The 16429-nt window shown below is 45.6% G+C and overlaps 1 protein-coding gene across 1 annotated transcript; it reads right to left on the minus strand.

Annotated features, from left to right (window-relative positions):
• Positions 1-269: 269 nt before the first annotated feature.
• foxj1a (forkhead box J1a) lies at positions 270-15495 on the minus strand. Its single transcript, XM_028819650.2, has 3 exons — positions 15243-15495; positions 11548-12114; positions 270-1713 (listed from the first exon to the last, which is right to left on the minus strand). Exons 2-3 carry the CDS (start codon positions 12046-12048, stop codon positions 898-900), a joined length of 1317 nt encoding a protein of 438 aa, XP_028675483.2. The 5' UTR covers positions 12049-12114; positions 15243-15495; the 3' UTR covers positions 270-897.
• Positions 15496-16429: the final 934 nt, after the last annotated feature.

Raw genomic sequence — 16429 nt, forward strand, 5'->3', positions numbered from 1 at the left:
GCTTGTTATCACTGTTTGCCACGCCCCCCGCCCCACCCCCACATATATGGGCGTGGTCACAAGCACAGTCACAGTGTCCAGTTCTGGGCTCCTAGTCAAGTAGTGATGGTGACATGGGGCTTAACAGGCACGTTAACCTACCTGCCAATTGTATGTTGAAATAAAGGTGCAGGGTTTGGGGAACAGTGACACAAATGAACAGGCAAGTGACCAGGTGACCTTGATGTTGGGGATTTATAGCTAAAACACAAAACACGACATGGCATCAGCTGTCCAAATGCTCTTTATTTATGTTATATAAAGGACACTATACAGATGGATATATTTAAATAGAGTTATCTAATCCTTATATCCCCTATGATAAAAATAAAAAAAAAAACTCAAGTTGCTCACACAAGTCACACATTTAGTGGATGAGACATGGATTGATCATTGCATTAGTTCACTTCCTAAAGCTGCCATCAGGGGGCGCCATGTTCTCCATGTTAAACTTAATGGTGGCTTTGTCTGGAGTCCCTTGAAGAAACACATTTTTATTTTTTTTTCTTTCTTCCTTATTGACATGTCACAAAGCTGGGGCACCACATGAGGACCCAAAATCAGTTCCTTTCTGTTTACACTGACCTAAACATCACAGGCACAGAATAACAGCTCATGTATGTCCCCCCCCCCACCCCCAATACCCCCCAAACATCCATCAATGTCATAGGAAGACTTTCTCACAGAGTGTGAACACACACAGATCCTGTGCAAATGGCGCCAGCAGCAGATGTCTAGACATGGGCGATGTGGTGCCCACTCCTGCGCTGTCCGTTCCCGATATGGCCCGTGGTTTCAGGGCGGCATGCCCATCTTCAGTATGCTCACACAAGTGTCTGTAGGCTGGGGGCCAGGGCTTCACAGAAGCGAGTCTATCCTGCTACAGTCGCTAAGTTCGTTTGAGAAGGGGTCATTGAGGTCAAAGAGCTGCTCCAGGTTGATGGCTGAGAACGAGAGAATGTCATTTTTATTTGACTCCCAGGGGTGCTGGAGGAAAGCGGTGGCCAGGAAGGTCTCCTCGTCAAAGTCCACATTATCCTGGAGTGTTTCAGACAAAACATGCTCATCACTGTGCAGGGGGCTCCACTGCTGGGGCCGATCGATGTGTCTCCCACGGATGGTTAGGTCCATATCTGGTGCGATGGGACTGAGGGGAGGCACGTTGTCCAGGTTGTCGTCTAATTCGCCACTCAGGGCGCTGTGCAGGATGGCGTCCCAGTCGAAGTCTCCCTTCAGAGAGCCCAGCTCTTTTTGTTCCTCAGCCATCAACATCGGAGAGCTGGAGCGCCGTGGAGCTTTGAAGACCATTCTTTTGGGCAGCGGCTGCTTCCGTTTGTGCCCAGCCTTCCCGGATTCACAAGGATCCCAGTTCTGGTCGGCAGTGACCTCCTCAAACTCTTTGAGCAGTTGCTGAGACTCCAGACTGATGTGAAATTGGCCGGCTGGGTCAGAGCTGGGAAGAGGGGCAGCCAAGGTGGGCATGGGTCGAATGCGGTCCTGGAAGGCTGGGTTGATCTGAACAGGAGGCATCCTTCTCTTTTTAAAGGCACCATTCAGAAGGCGATCTGCATACTGAGGATCAATCTTCCAGAAGCCACCTTTGCCAGGCTCGTCTTTCTCTCTGGGCACCTTGATAAAGCATTTGTTCAGGGACAGGTTGTGCCGGATGGAGTTCTGAAACACAAGACAGACACATGGGAGTTATGAGGTGTGTAAAATCACAGCAGCCACTGCTTGGTACATATGCCCAGGGTCAAACCAAGAGCTCAGAACTACCAAAGAAGTGTTTCCAGGTGACTTTCCTGCTCCTTATTCAGCTGGCACTGCTGCCGTGCCCAAGCAAATGTTGGATTGCAGATCAGGGGCATGAAGAACCCTGCTTAGCAGTTGGGCACCCATTGGCACTCAACTTCGACTTCCAGACTAGAGAGGCACCATTAGTAAGCTGTTGACTGCCCATCCAGGCAAACAAGCCTTGGGTTGACTGCCATCTTTGTTTAGGCGGCAGAAGCCCTCCAAGCAGGTGAGTGATGAACCATGGGCTTCCAGAACTCCTGCACTCTGTCACCCCCGTGAACTCCCTCTCAGGGTACTAATGGTGCCCTAATCAGAAGACACCAGAGCCAGCCAAACACACCAGTGTAAGAAATGAGCCATGATGGACTGCCCACCAACTCGACTCAGGCTGGACCACCACCAGGTCTCATGATTTCAAATGGAAGCAGAAAATGAAGGCAGCCAAACCAGTCTCAGCAGGGCTCCAGCCATTCAACAGCACGCAAGTCACGCGAGTATCTCGACTGCGTCTTAAAGCCCCCATCGATAAGAGAAGCCACCCAGCCCTCCAGCAGCTTTAGGCAGTGAGACCACGCTGGTAAATGAGCTGGACAGGTTGGCATGAGGTCAAAGTGACCCAGCATGCCTGCCAATGTCATGGTCGAAGGTGCTATAAAGAAAGGATGCATACCGCTTTGCTCTGCTGCTACAAATGTCTGATAAGATCGGGGCTCGTATGTCATTGTCCTGATTCAGAGGACAGTTGCTTCCTGGACCCTAATCTCTCCAATATAACCTACATATAACAGCATGTTCAGGGGTTGTTGGCAGGACTGGCACTCCAGCCACTGTAAAAAACCTCACTGTGACACCTTAGTCATCCTGAAAGTCTGCACTTCAATTAAGAAAGGCTAAATTTGAGGGGCATCAGCGTGGCACAGTAGTTAGCACGGCTGCCATACACTTTACCTTCTGTATTACTGAGAGCTGATCATGGCGCTGGGATGACTGGTGGGTTGCGTGCTGGTTTGAGGAATAAGAAACCCGGGTGCTTTTAGATCTCACAAACAAGAGAAGCTCGGGTTGACTGATGTCTCGTGTTGTACAAGAGAATTGAAAAAGAAACTCCGTAAAAAGGCTCTATGTAAAAATAAACCGAATTGAAACTGAACTCGCCGTGACTGTTAGCGCGGTACCGTGTGTCACAATGCGGCCAACTTGCGATACTCTGGGAGTGTAAAACCGTGCAGGGAGTCGGGCTGACATCACCAGCAATTTCTAGTCTTCGGTCGACGAGATCAGCAACGGCAGCCGTCCAGTTTAGCATCCCTTCCGGCTTTAGTGGGGGAATAACCCAGACTCTGTGCCAAACAGGCCAGTTCAGAGCTGCCAATTCCCCTGGCATGACCCAAATTCCTTGGGCACTCAGTTCATCCATCCATTTTCCAATCTGCTTATCCCGAGCAGCGCCATGGAGAAGCTGAAGCCTATCAGAGCACTCAGTCCTCCTAAGCTTTGTTTTGCTTTACTTTTAAGTCACGGTATAGCGCCTTACATTTTGTTAGATGCTTTACTCAAATTGTATTATAAAACATCCATCCATCCATCCATTATCCAACCTCTATATCCTAACTACAGGGTCACGGGGGTCTGCTGGAGCTAATCCCAGCCAACACAGGGCGCAAGGCAGGAAAAAAACCCTGGGCAGGGCACCAGCCCACCACAGGGCACACACACACCCACACACCAACCACACACTAGGGACAATTTAGAATCGCCAATGCACCTAACCTGCATGTCTTTGGGCTGTGGGAGGAAACCCATGCAGACATGGGGAGAACATGCAAACTCCACACAGGGAGGACCCAATTATAAAACATTGATAACGATAATCAGCAGCGGGCTGTCGCCTCGTCCACAGTTGGATTGCTTTGAAATTGTATGGCGTCCATCCTTCTGTTAGATGTGTTACTCAAGTGGTAATAATAATAGTGATGATAAGTAAAGGACTGTCACCTCACCTCATCCTTATGTGCTTCGCAAAACCTTAAAAATAAAGGTGCCCACGTGGGTCTTCAGAGCCATGCCACAGGGGAGCCATATTTGGCTCCCAAAAGAACCATTCACTTGAAGGTTTCAGAAAGAACCTTTAGGTCCATAAACAATTGTAAACAGATGGTAATATATTTGGGGTGGCGCAGTGGGTAGAGCTGCTGCCTCGCAGTTAGGAGACCCAGGTTCGCTTCCCAGGTCCTCCCTGTGTGGAGTTTGCATGTTCTCCCCGTGTCTCCGTGGGTTTCCTCCCACAGACATGCAGGTTGGGTGCATTGGCGATATTAACTTGTCCCTAGTGTGTGTGTGTGCCCTGCGGTGGACCAGGGTTTGTTTCCTGCCTTGTGCCCTGTGTTGGCTAGGATTGGCTCCAGCAGACCCCCGTGACCCTGTAGTTAGGATATAGCGGGTTGGATAATGGATGGTAATATATTTGTGAAAAAGACTGGTGTTTTGTCCACCTATTCATGGCTCAGAGAAGCCTTCCCAGAATGGAATGGGTCAGCAAGGGACCACACAGCCCAGTAAAGTGCCATTAAAGAACCAGTATATTTAAGAGCGTAGGCTCATCTTTTCCACCCACATTCTGTCAATGTGGAGTCTGCACGTTCTCCTCGTGCCTGCGTGGTTTCTCCTCCGCCATCCCAGCAGACATGCCTGTTAAGTTAATTGGCAATTCTAAATTCGCCTCAAGTTTGAGTGTGGGGTGGGGGCCCTATGATGGACTGGTGTCCTGCCTGGGAACCCTGCCACCCTGAACTGGACTCAGTGGGTTTTTAAATGCTAAAGAAGATAGTTAGATTTATATAGTGCTTTATATAGATTACATCAGCCACCATCAGGGTGTAGCAGCCACCTGAATGAAGCGATGGCAGCCATTCTTGCAGCTCACCACACATTAGCTGTTAGATGGTTTGGGGGTGCGAGAGTCAGTTAGCTAATAAGGGACAGGGGATGATTAGGGGGCCAGAATGGATGAGGTCATGTAGGGCAAGCCGGGTGCACCCTGCTCATTATGAAGGATGCCCAGGGCTCTTTTATGAGCACAGAGTGTCAGGGCCTCAGTTTTACAGCTCATCCCAAAGACGGTGCCAGTGTTTACAGCACAGGGTCTCTTGTCAGTGCACTAGGGCACTGGGATCCACACACAGAGCACAGATTAAATGCCTCGGGCAAACCTTCCCAAACACATCTTCTAGAAGCAGCAGAGTCCTTTTTCAAGATGGTCTCCCATCCGAGTAGTGGCTGTGCCCAAACATACTTTAGCTTCACTGAAGTGTGGGTAAGTAGTGCCAATGATTTAAAAAAAAAAGGAATGCCAACCAGCTTTTCGTAAGCGAAGTAATCATAAACCCACACATAAAGGCACAGCCTGTAGTTGAGTCCTAGTTGCACCGGATGTTTGGCTTAACTGGGCAGCTCTTAAAAGATGCCACCCACTGGCCACATTAATTGTAGCAGCCGACCGAATGTACTCAGTCATTGGAAATGCAACCGAATTGCTTAAATCACAATGGCTGCTCATTTCCCTGTGCTCCTCCCTCTTTCTTTTAAGCTTTTTGTTTGTTTTTTCCCCCTATTCAGTTTGAAGCGCTGTTATAGATCATCCCTTTAATACAACATCCTTGGAGAACAGACATGCAGGGCGCAGGCTCACAGGGCTTTGTTTTGGTAAGCTGGAGGATAAACAGAGGGGGCATCTAAATACCAATTAGGTCTGCCAAATCTCTGTGTACACTAGCAGCTGGAAACTTAGCCCCGGGAGAAAGGAATATGGTGCGGGTTTCAAAATTTTTTTTTCCTGCTTGGGGCTGCAAAAAAGTGAACCTGACAGAGAGAGAGAGAGAGAGAGGGGAGAACAAAAGAGACCCCCAGAGCCACTCTTGTTAGTGGTGGAAGGACCGAAGATGTTTGGTGAAGATTCAGTGGAACAGCACAGCAGCCGACCCCTGGCAACAGTGGCGGGCTGCCAACTATTTACAGAAGATCAGCCTTCCCACAGGCTCTCCAAATCAAAGAACATGAGAACCAGAAGGCAGGAGGGCTGCCCCCAGCCCACCACACATCTAGTGCTGAATCATTAAGAGTAATCATTAACGGAAGGCGCTGTAAAGGTTAAGCTGTAGCTCTGAAGGTTTTTGGGGGTGGACAAGGAGTGCAAAGTGTCTTCTGATTTTTTGTCCTTCCTCCCACACGCTGGCCCGCTCATCCGAAGCCGTCCTGGTGCTCCACTCTTGCGCTGTCAGCATGGTGGGATATCAAGAAGCGGCGCATGTGCTAGGGGCAGTGAATGTTTCGGACGCCCTAACTGACAAAGAGATGTCGTAGAGACGTGAGAAACTCGACAGACGAGAGGAGAACCGGTCAGTCCATCAGGCTTGTTTGTTTCGATAATGGCTAAGCGGTCCACATATCTCATCCAGATACTTCTTCGAGATTGTCAAGCCAGGATTGCAATGGAAGGTTTGTTCCATTTGCACCCTGCCTTCAGTGCTAAATACTCTTCCCTTCGATTTCCGCTGGTGTCCCAGACATATGCGATTTACATGACTTCTGGTGTATCGGCTTGAGGAGACTGAAGACCCCCTGATTAGAACCCCCCCAAAGTCTCTTCCACTCAAGACTAAACAGGTTAAAACTCTCTTGTCGCCACATGGATTGGGACCCGAGTGCAGCGGGTCAGCGCAGGCTCCCAACTAACAGTACGACAGGTCCTCAAGTCCCAGCATGCACCTGGCTGCTCTTCTCTGCACAGCCTCCAGTGCTGTTATGTCTGTCCTGTAGCGAGGTGACCACAAGTGCAGACAATACTCCTAAATATTCTGTGTCTGTTTAACACTTGATGGTGTGCTTCCCGTTTATGAAGCATAAAAATGTAATAGATATTCAGTTTCTGATGTCGTTTCATGAAAGATCTTCAATTCTTTCATTGCCGGTAGCGGTGCTGCAGTGGTCCGGTCCAGGGATTGTGCCTTCCCTGCAGCTCCCAGGTGACCTTCCTCTATATTAAGCGGGTTTGGGCATTAGACTGGTGGTTGGTTTGCCATTAAAAAGTAGCTGCGGCTTGCAAAAGTAAAGATGTAAGTAAATAACAGCACATTAGCAGATTTCATGATGGCATGAACTCCATTCTTGTGGTCACAACGTGCGTGTCTGTTTATTACTTTTTCTTTTTTCCATAGCCGTCCATCCATTTTCTAAACCCGCAAGGTCACAAAGAAGTCAAAGCCTATCCCAACAAGGACGGGGGCAAGACAGGAACAATCCCTGGACACAGCGTTTGACTTGACATAAAAGCACAGTGCTAAACGTCTAGGTATCCATATTTGATGCCAGAAAACCTGCCCTTTAGTACGGGACATCCAGCTGAAGTTAAGTATGTTTGAGCCCAGCTGGTACTTGGACGAGAGACCAGCTAGAAAGGATTGGGTCTCTGCTGGAAGAGGTGTAGGTGAAGCCACCAGGGGCTGCTCGCAATGCCGAAGTGCAGTAAAGGGGACACTGTCCTGCAAAAATTGGTGCCATCCTTCAGATGAGACATTAAACTGAGATCCTGACTCTCTGGGGTCAAAACAGATCCCTGGGCATCCTTTGAAAAGAGTTGGGTGTACCCTGATTGCCCACCATGCCCTCATCCATTCTGTCCCCCTAATCTCTAATTGGCTATCTATAGCGACTGGCACATAGTAGGCTCCCCTACTGCTTATGTAAACCTCTATATAAATGTCGCTAACTATGTAGAATTTTCAAATTACTTGACTTTCAGCCGTGGGGCATATTAAGATTTTTTGGCCAAAGTTGCTGATCTCGTCCCCAGACCATGTCAGTTTCAATGACTGGCGCTCACTGGACATGTCACATTTAATGACTGGGAACCAATCTTCTAGAACAGTTGTGCTTGACACTTTTTCTGACAGCCAGTTGCATACTGTGTGAACGGTTACAGTAAATACGCTGAGTTCAGCCGCAGTCTCTGCCCACTATTTTTTCTTTTTTTTTTTATCTGTTCATTCTGTCTTGGTATATAAAAAAACACACGACATCAAACAGATGAGCTTCTCTTCGGTCATTGAGGGCTAAAACACACACATCTGTTATTCCTCATCCCTACAATCAAAGCATTGAACGTCTGGCTGAGCACTCAGGTTGTCAACTTTCATGCACACGGAGTCCAACCCTACGACTAAAGACAAAGTTGGGGTGTCAGACCACATGACTGGCCTTGACACAAGAGAAGAGCCAGCCCACTGCTGACAGGCTGTGACTAAGGACTGTCATAAGTGGCATGGCCTCTGGGGACCTGGGTGACCCCATTGTAAATGTTATTAGACATCTTTACACAAACTGTACGATAATAATAAGAAGATAGTGTGGCAAAAAGGTTAAGACTTTGGATTTCAAACTCTGAGGTTGTGTGTTCAAATCCCACTACTGACACTGTGTGACCACGAGCAAGTCACTTCACCTGCTTGTTCTTCAACTGGAAAACCAAGAAAAGAAAATGTAACCAACTGTATCTCAAATACAGACATCAGCCAAATAATAATACCAATGAAGATATGCAGAGATGGCCTGACGCCCAGTCCAGAGTTGGTCCCTCGGAGCACCGATCAGATTAAACAGGTTTCAGATTATTATGCGCTCGTTCTGCACAAAGCGTCTAATAAATACTCATGTTGAGAATATTTCAGTCCATCATTTTACTTTTCTTCGATATCTGTTGATTGGTGAATTTCTTCTCGGAAATCATATAAGTATTGTGACTGTCTCACCATCTATCTATCTATAATAATAATTAATAATTCTTTGCATTTATATAGCGCTTTTCTCACTACTCAAAGTGCTTAGCAATTGTAGGTTAAGGGCCTTACTCAACAGCCCAACAGAGCAGAGTCCCTATTTGGCATTTTATGGGATTCGAACCGACAACCTTCCAATTGCCAGTGCAGATCCCTATCTATCTATCTATCTATCTATTTTATAGTACCTTTCATATCTAGATAGTTAGATAGATAGATATGAAAGGCACTATAAAATAGATAGATAGATATGAAAGGCACTATAAAATAGATAGATAGATAGATAGATATGAAAGGCACTATAAAATAGATAGATAGATAGATAAATATGAAAGGCACTATAAAATAGATATATAGATATGAAAGGCACTTTAAGATAGATAGATAGATAGATAGATAGATAGATAGATAGATAGATAGATATGAAAGGCACTATAAAATAAATAGATAGATATGAAAGGCACTATAAGATAGATAGATAGATACGAAAGGCACTATAAAATAGATATGAAAGGCACTATAAAATAGGTAGATAGATAGATAGATATGAAAGGCACTATAAAATAGATAGATAGATAGATATGAAAGGCACTATAAAATAGATAGATAGATAGATACTTTATTAATCCCAAGGGGAAATTCATAAAATCTATCTATCTATCTATCTATCTATCTATCTATCTATCTATCTATCTATCTATCTATCTATCTATCTATTTTATAGTGCCTTTCATATCTATCTATCTATCTATCTATCTATCTATCTATTTTATAGTGCCTTTCATATCTATCTATCTATCTATCTATCTATCTATCTATTTTATAGTGCCTTTCATATCTATCTATCTATCTATCTATCTATCTATCTATCTATCTATCTATCTATCTATCTATCTATCTATCTATCTAAACTTTATTTCCGACAGGCTTTGATTTTGGCGTTTCTCTTTCGGATTGCTGTAATCGCGAGCTCTTTTACTTCCTTGAAGGACACTTTATACGCCATTGAGCTTTAAACATTTTGAGAGTAGAAACTAGAAGGCGCCCGTACCCTTCAGTGGACGAAAATGGTGAAAGAGACTCCTGAAATACTATGAGATGCATCGGGATATTGTGATAGAGTTCCCCCAAAAATCACGAAAGTAACAGTATACCAAACAATCTATGGGGGGGCGACATAATATATCATACGCAGTGTGTGGCCTGAACTTCAGTCTTAGTCGTCACGGCTAGAAACTGCGATCCCAAGCGAAAAACTTCCACCCCCCCCCCCCCCCCCCCCCCCCCCCCCCCAAAAATAAAACAGTAAATAAAATCCACATCTGTGCCACCCCCGCCATTCCTTGGACAGTTTTATCGACAACTGTTTGGGAATGAAGCCCACCATTTCGTGTATTTCCTGCACATCCGTGTAAACGCAAAACACCTGCGACCAATAAGGACTGATGGCTGCTCGTCAAATGCCGCGCGGAGGCTCCTAGGCGACTTGAAGTAGCTATGGTGACAAATAGCACTTTGGGCAGACTTGATTGCACTCTTGGGACAAACGCGGGGAACAATAAAGCATTGTTAATACCAGTAATTAGTCTAATGTTATTTGTGAAGATAACCTCTGGCATTCCGATTAAAAAAGGCAGGGGTTCTTTTGTCACTGCGTTTTGAGACGTAGGCAGGACAACGAGAAAGACACAAAGATCCGTTTGGAGCAGGACAAGGGGGCTGTGGCGGGTCAGAGAGAAGACAAATCGGACATGTCGGTGCGCTTAGAGAGAGCAGTCGGAGCTCATAACTGCAGCAACTCTGATGCGCCGACATAAAATAAAGCAAACGTTCGCGTGTGTTTCTGCTGTGCGACCTTGACGCTCGGCCTTTCAGCTGCACGATCTCTCTGACCAGAATGCCAGGCTTCATGGTGCAGAAGGCTTATTATTATATAAATAAACAATCTTGTGATGTATTTCATTTATTTGCCACTGCGCTCTTCACCGACTGCAAGGGCAAAGCGCAATTCTTTTCAGTTTATGTGTATAGCGCTCTTCATTTCTCAAGCCATTTTTTAATTCTTTGCACATTCAGGTTTATTTTCTTTTAAACAGCACACGAAGCAACATCTCCCGTGTCCAATTAACATTTTAAGGGTTTATATGAGCCTACTCTTTATACAGTGGGGCCATATAAACACTAATTTAACACTGGCGATTGGACTGTGCAATTACACAGAATCAAGATGAAAAACAGCTGAAAAAGTAAAATTAAAATCATATAGCGCCTTTCATATCTGTCAGTTATATAGTGCCTCTGGGAACATAGTACAGTACCTCTACCGTAGTGCATTTGCACTTTCTATCTATGTTATGAAGCGTCTTTCATATCTATCTGTCTGTTCTATAGTGCCTCATACCTAGTGCATCTTCTGTGTTATATAGTGACTTTCACATAGATATAGATGGATACCAAAGGAATTCTCTATCATATAGTGCCTTTCATATCTATCTGTTCTATATATAGTGCCTTTGGCATCTATATAGCAGCTCTACTGTAATGCGTTTGCACCTTCTATCTATGTAGTGACTTTCACATAGTTCCTATCTATATCCATCTATCATATAGTGCCTTTCAGATCTATCAGCTAAGCTAACTCTATCGCCAGAGTAAAATGAAAGGTCCTCTAGCCCCTTTCATATCAATCTGTTTATGGCATATTGTGCTTTTCATATCTACCCATCTTCATGATTGGGTAAAAGGCATACACAGTGCATGGGTGTATTTAAGCAGAAGTGCTAGGAAGGGTCCACTGATATATAGCAGAAGAGCCCACTTGGATTGCTGTTCCACCCCCCCGTGGCCATGGAATCCCTCGAACTTTTTTGCCCAAACTCACCTGCCAGGTTGGGTCCGCATGCCTGAAGTAGCAGAAGTTGTCCGTGATCCACTTGTAAATGGCCGACAATGTGATCTTAGTCTTCTTGCTGGCTTGCATGGCCATGCAGATCAGAGTGGCATAGGAGTAGGGTGGTTTGACCCGGGGATTGTTCCGGTAGTCTATTTCTTCAAGGGGCTGGCAAAAAGGATGTTCAGCCCTGCAGATGGACGCAGACGTAGGTCTTCCAGGGGTGTGAGGCATGCCCATGGATGCCGGGTCTGCAGCAAGAGGGGAAGCAGGGGCATCAGAGCCAATAAATTGTTGGTGCCCGTACAGGTCGTGGTACGAATGAGCAGAAGCAGACATGGCATTCTGACTGCTGTTTGCATTGATGATGGAGAATTCCTGTAACCACTGGAGGCTCGTCAGGCTGTCATCCAGATTGGCTGAGCTGCTGGAGCTGTTTTCATCTACGACCGGCTCCATTTCTGGGTAGTCTAATTGCCAAACGTCTGCCATCTCTAGGGTAGCGAGGTCAACTCCCACTGCTCCAACCTCTCCTCCCTCAACGGATGTTCAAGAGACCTAAATAAAAATAAAGGGATAAATACGTGAAGGGCTCACGTGTACGTTTGAAAGGAACTAAAGTGGGCGATTAAAACAGACCCAAACCCCACCATCGACAAAAAGTTTTAGTGAAAGAGTCGGCAGCACCAATGATGGTGAGACCTGCAGATTAGCGAACACTCGTCTTTTAAATCCGACATACCGAGAAAATGGAAAAAGTAGATCATAGCGGTCCCATCTCCAGCTCAAATCCAGCGCTCCCCGGGACTGTCGGCTCTTTAGAATATAAAACAAAAAGCCCCCGCATGCCAGTCCAGCAATCTGGTCACACATCAGGTCACGCACCGCTGGCGACTTTAAAGACCCGCAGCCTCCGTCCTGCTGCCAACTTTATGAAACCGCAGCGACTAGGTGAAGAGTCAAAGCAAAGGCGCTCGCTGCCACTCTGTCGGTGCACCTGATGAACAAAGTTCGGCGGCCTTCTCGGGTTTGTCAGACAATCGTCAGCGTGGCATCAAAATCACAGCTCCACGGACGCAGGGTGCCAATAACCGGCCCTAGCTGGACGAGACTACAGCTCGTTGTAATGCACAAGAAATGATGGAGTCAGTTTTAAATGTCATTATATTAATGATTATGAAAATAGTAATAGTAATAATAATAATAATATTCTGCGATGGACTGGCGCCCTGTCCGGGGTTTGTTCCTGCCTTTTGCCCTGTGCTTTCTGGAATAGTCCCTTGTTTCGCTAATCAGGATAAAGCGGGTTTACAAAATAATAATAATAATAATAATAATAATAATAATAATAATAATAATAATAATAATAATAATAATAATAATAATATGTCCAATTCTTTGGATAACACAGCTTGTATTTAGTTGTATTTGTATTTAACTGCGCAGACGCAGGGTACCATAGAGCATTCTGGAAATGACCTGCCCTGGACGGGACTGCAGTTCGTTGTAAGGTACAAGAAATTATGAAGCCTATTATTATAATAGTAGTAGTATGTTGTTGTTGTTGCTGTTGCTGTTTGCTAACAGCAATAATAATATTTTTGCGACATTGCATGCAATTAAAAGTGATCTTAAATTCTGTGTTGGTATCTTTTCATAAGTGGACTTTCCATATCATTGGTTTTCAAAATATGTGATGCAAATTTTGTCTTTGTGCCATGCTGGTGCCTATTAACTTTTGAGCTGCTGTCCTTTAGCTGTCTCGGCCAGCAGTTAAGCGCAGACTGCTAGGCTCTCTGAAATGGAGAAAGCAATTTCGGCAGAAGCAGTGTCGGTACGCACCGTCAATTGGCCAGTGCTGTGGACTCGCGCGTACATTTTAAAGTGTTCATTTAGCACCAGTGATTTTACTGTGAATAGGGAGATATGAAAGACAGTCTGTATATGATATGGGTATTAAAGTCACTGTATAAATAGATAGATAGATAGATAGATAGATAGATAGATAGATAGATAGATAGATAGATAGATAGATAGATAGATAGATAGATTTAAAACTTAGCATAGTAGGCAGGATAAGATAGATAGATAGATTTAAAACTTAGCATAGTAGGCAGGATAAGATAGATAGATAGATTTAAAACTTAGTATAGTAGGCAGGATAAGATAGATAATTAGATAGATTTAAAACTTAGCATAGTAGGCAGGATAAGATAGATAGATAGATAGATAGATAGATAGATAGATAGATAGATAGATAGATAGATAGATAGATAGATAGATAGATAGATAGATAGATAGATTTAAAACTTAGCATAGTAGGCAGGATAAGATAGATAGATAGATAGATAGATAGATAGATAGATAGATAGATAGATAGATAGATAGATATTATTATATAAAATAGTTTGGAGATGCATGCGAAAGGACACAGTAATAGGCAGACAGGTTTTCATGTCGCCGGTCAGAGTTATTAAATCTACCGAGATGTATACGTCAAGAATTTATGAAAATGGATCTCGCCTTAAAAGGCGCTATATAAAATAAAGCTTGATTCTGTAATTATGGTCTACGATTATTAATATACCGTTGAGGTTCGGCGGCAGCAGCCCATGGGTCCCTTGCACAGGGCCCCCCTCTCCGCCCCCCATCTCAAACCCTCACTTCCGAGCTAATTAGAAATGAGAAATCAACCGAACCTGCGCGTCTCTGGGGATGAGGGAGGTAAACTGACAGCCATACTGGGAGAACGTGCAGGCACCGCACGGATAAGCACAAAAAGCATTCGATTCCTGAAGCAGCAGCAGCTCTACCCGCGGTGTCACTAGTCGGCTTCCTAGCAAGGAAGTTCGCTAATCGATGAGTGCTTGAAAAATGTGATACTGAGTTAACGTTATCTAAACTCGCTTTTTCGATCTCAAAGTAGGAACCAGACCAGGACATAAAGGCATGCAGGCGGTCTGCTGCGGAGCACACTGACGTATTTGTCAGCTTCGTGCCAGTTCAGAGTCGATCACAACTTTACCTGAACAACTGTGGGAAGAAGTCCAAGTAAATCACGAAACGAGCACAGTGAGAACGCGGAAATTACACACAGCCAGCTAATGGGCACAAAGTCAATTAGTAACAGCAGAACTAACCGCTCTGTGAGAATGCAATAGCTGCTAGATGAGCCGAGATCACGCGTGTGCGTGTGTGTGTGTGTGTGTGTGTGTGTGTGTGCAGGTATTTATTTATTTGATTTGATTTTTATTTCCGTCACCATTGCTCACCACAGCAACTCTTTAAGTTTTTGTCTGTTCCCTGGCGTGCTTTAGCAGCGAAACGTTTACAACAAATTACATTCTGAAATTCCGATAGTCGCCAGTTTTCAATTTCTTCGTGTTAAAAAGAAAAAAATAAGTCAACAATGAATTAATAAAAACGGTAAAAGGCCCGCCACGTTGGACGCGACCCCGGCCCCGGTCTGTAACGGATTATTTATCCAGAACACGTCTGACGGGACTCAATGGCAGATCCACCTGCGCAGGTCTGATGGACTTTTTCCTTCGTGGACCGACTTGGTTTAAAGCCCCTTTTCTTATAAAGTGTGAGATCTTCGAGGGCTGATCAGACCGCAAACGACATCCTCGTATGGAACGAAAGCAAAGACACACGGCGGCGTTGACCGGAGCTCGTCCAGTTACCTTTCCAGCGCAGGTGCAGCAGATGATCCTGGCAGAGTCGAGAACTTTCTAACTGCAATTGAACATGTCCCCCCTCTTTTTAAAAAACTGTTTCCAATTCGTATTCAACTTTTTCTGGAATATCCGAGAACTGTTGGCTTTTTTCCCTGACGGATACTGGTGGACAGGCTTAAATGAGAGTTAACCGCCTCTGCTCTCGAACATCTCGCAGCGAAGTGTCTCGCAATTGCCCTTGGAATCCTTAAACAATTCTCTCTGGGGGGTTTAATACCTGCACTGCGAGGCTTGCCCCAGCACTATAGCAACGGCACTCCTCCGTATAAACAGCTTCCAGCTCTGCTATTGGTCAACACGTAACTATGGAGAGACTCCAGCGCTTCTCTCGTCCGATGGGGGGGTAGGTGTTGATAGAGTGGACACTCATTCTCGTTTTCATGCAAACTAGCAGGAAACTCACCCAGGGTGAAGAATAACAGGGGACATGAGAACGTGAAACCGGTCACACGCAAGCCACCTCCACCGCCACCGAAGACGCGCACACGCAGAGCACGGACCAGTCATCTGTCACCTGATCTGCCCAGCTCGGGGTCCCACCCTGTGTTAGTTATTAGGGTACCTTACAGCTATGCGCTCCTTTGAGCGACCGTCTTACAAACGGCCATCGATACCCTCCGGACGCGAACTCGTTCGTTTCCAAGCATCAAGGGTGTTGCGCCGCGGGGCAGCGGCTTATCTCGGCCAGTTCCGAAACGGGAAATCCTTACCGGGCAAAGGAGGCGGCAGCGCCTTATTGGGAGCCGGCGGCTCTGCCACTCCGCCATTCCCGCTATATGTTGCTGCTGCTCCTCCATGGCTGAGACTATCGTGATTTCTCTTTCTCCGACACGAGGAGGTCCGCTAATATAAATTAAAAGATCCGTATCGGTTGTGAACTCGATCAGATGAGATCGGTGAAACGGGAAACACGGAAAGTGCGCTCGGGTTAGAAGGCGATATGGGAGGGAGTCCGGCCGTGTGTCAGAGGTCCAGAGGCGCCTGGGACGTGACCTTAATGTTCACGTTGTGCAAGACGAAATTAAAAAAAAAAAAGTCTGACAGAGCCCGAACAATAACTAAATACAATAAAAGGCGCTATAAAATACCGGCCTGCCATTCGTAGGCTGCCAGTAAAAGCACAAAGTGCTTGG

Source organism: Erpetoichthys calabaricus, chromosome 14 (genome assembly GCF_900747795.2).
Source record: "Erpetoichthys calabaricus chromosome 14, fErpCal1.3, whole genome shotgun sequence".
Taxonomy (NCBI): domain Eukaryota; kingdom Metazoa; phylum Chordata; class Cladistia; order Polypteriformes; family Polypteridae; genus Erpetoichthys; species Erpetoichthys calabaricus.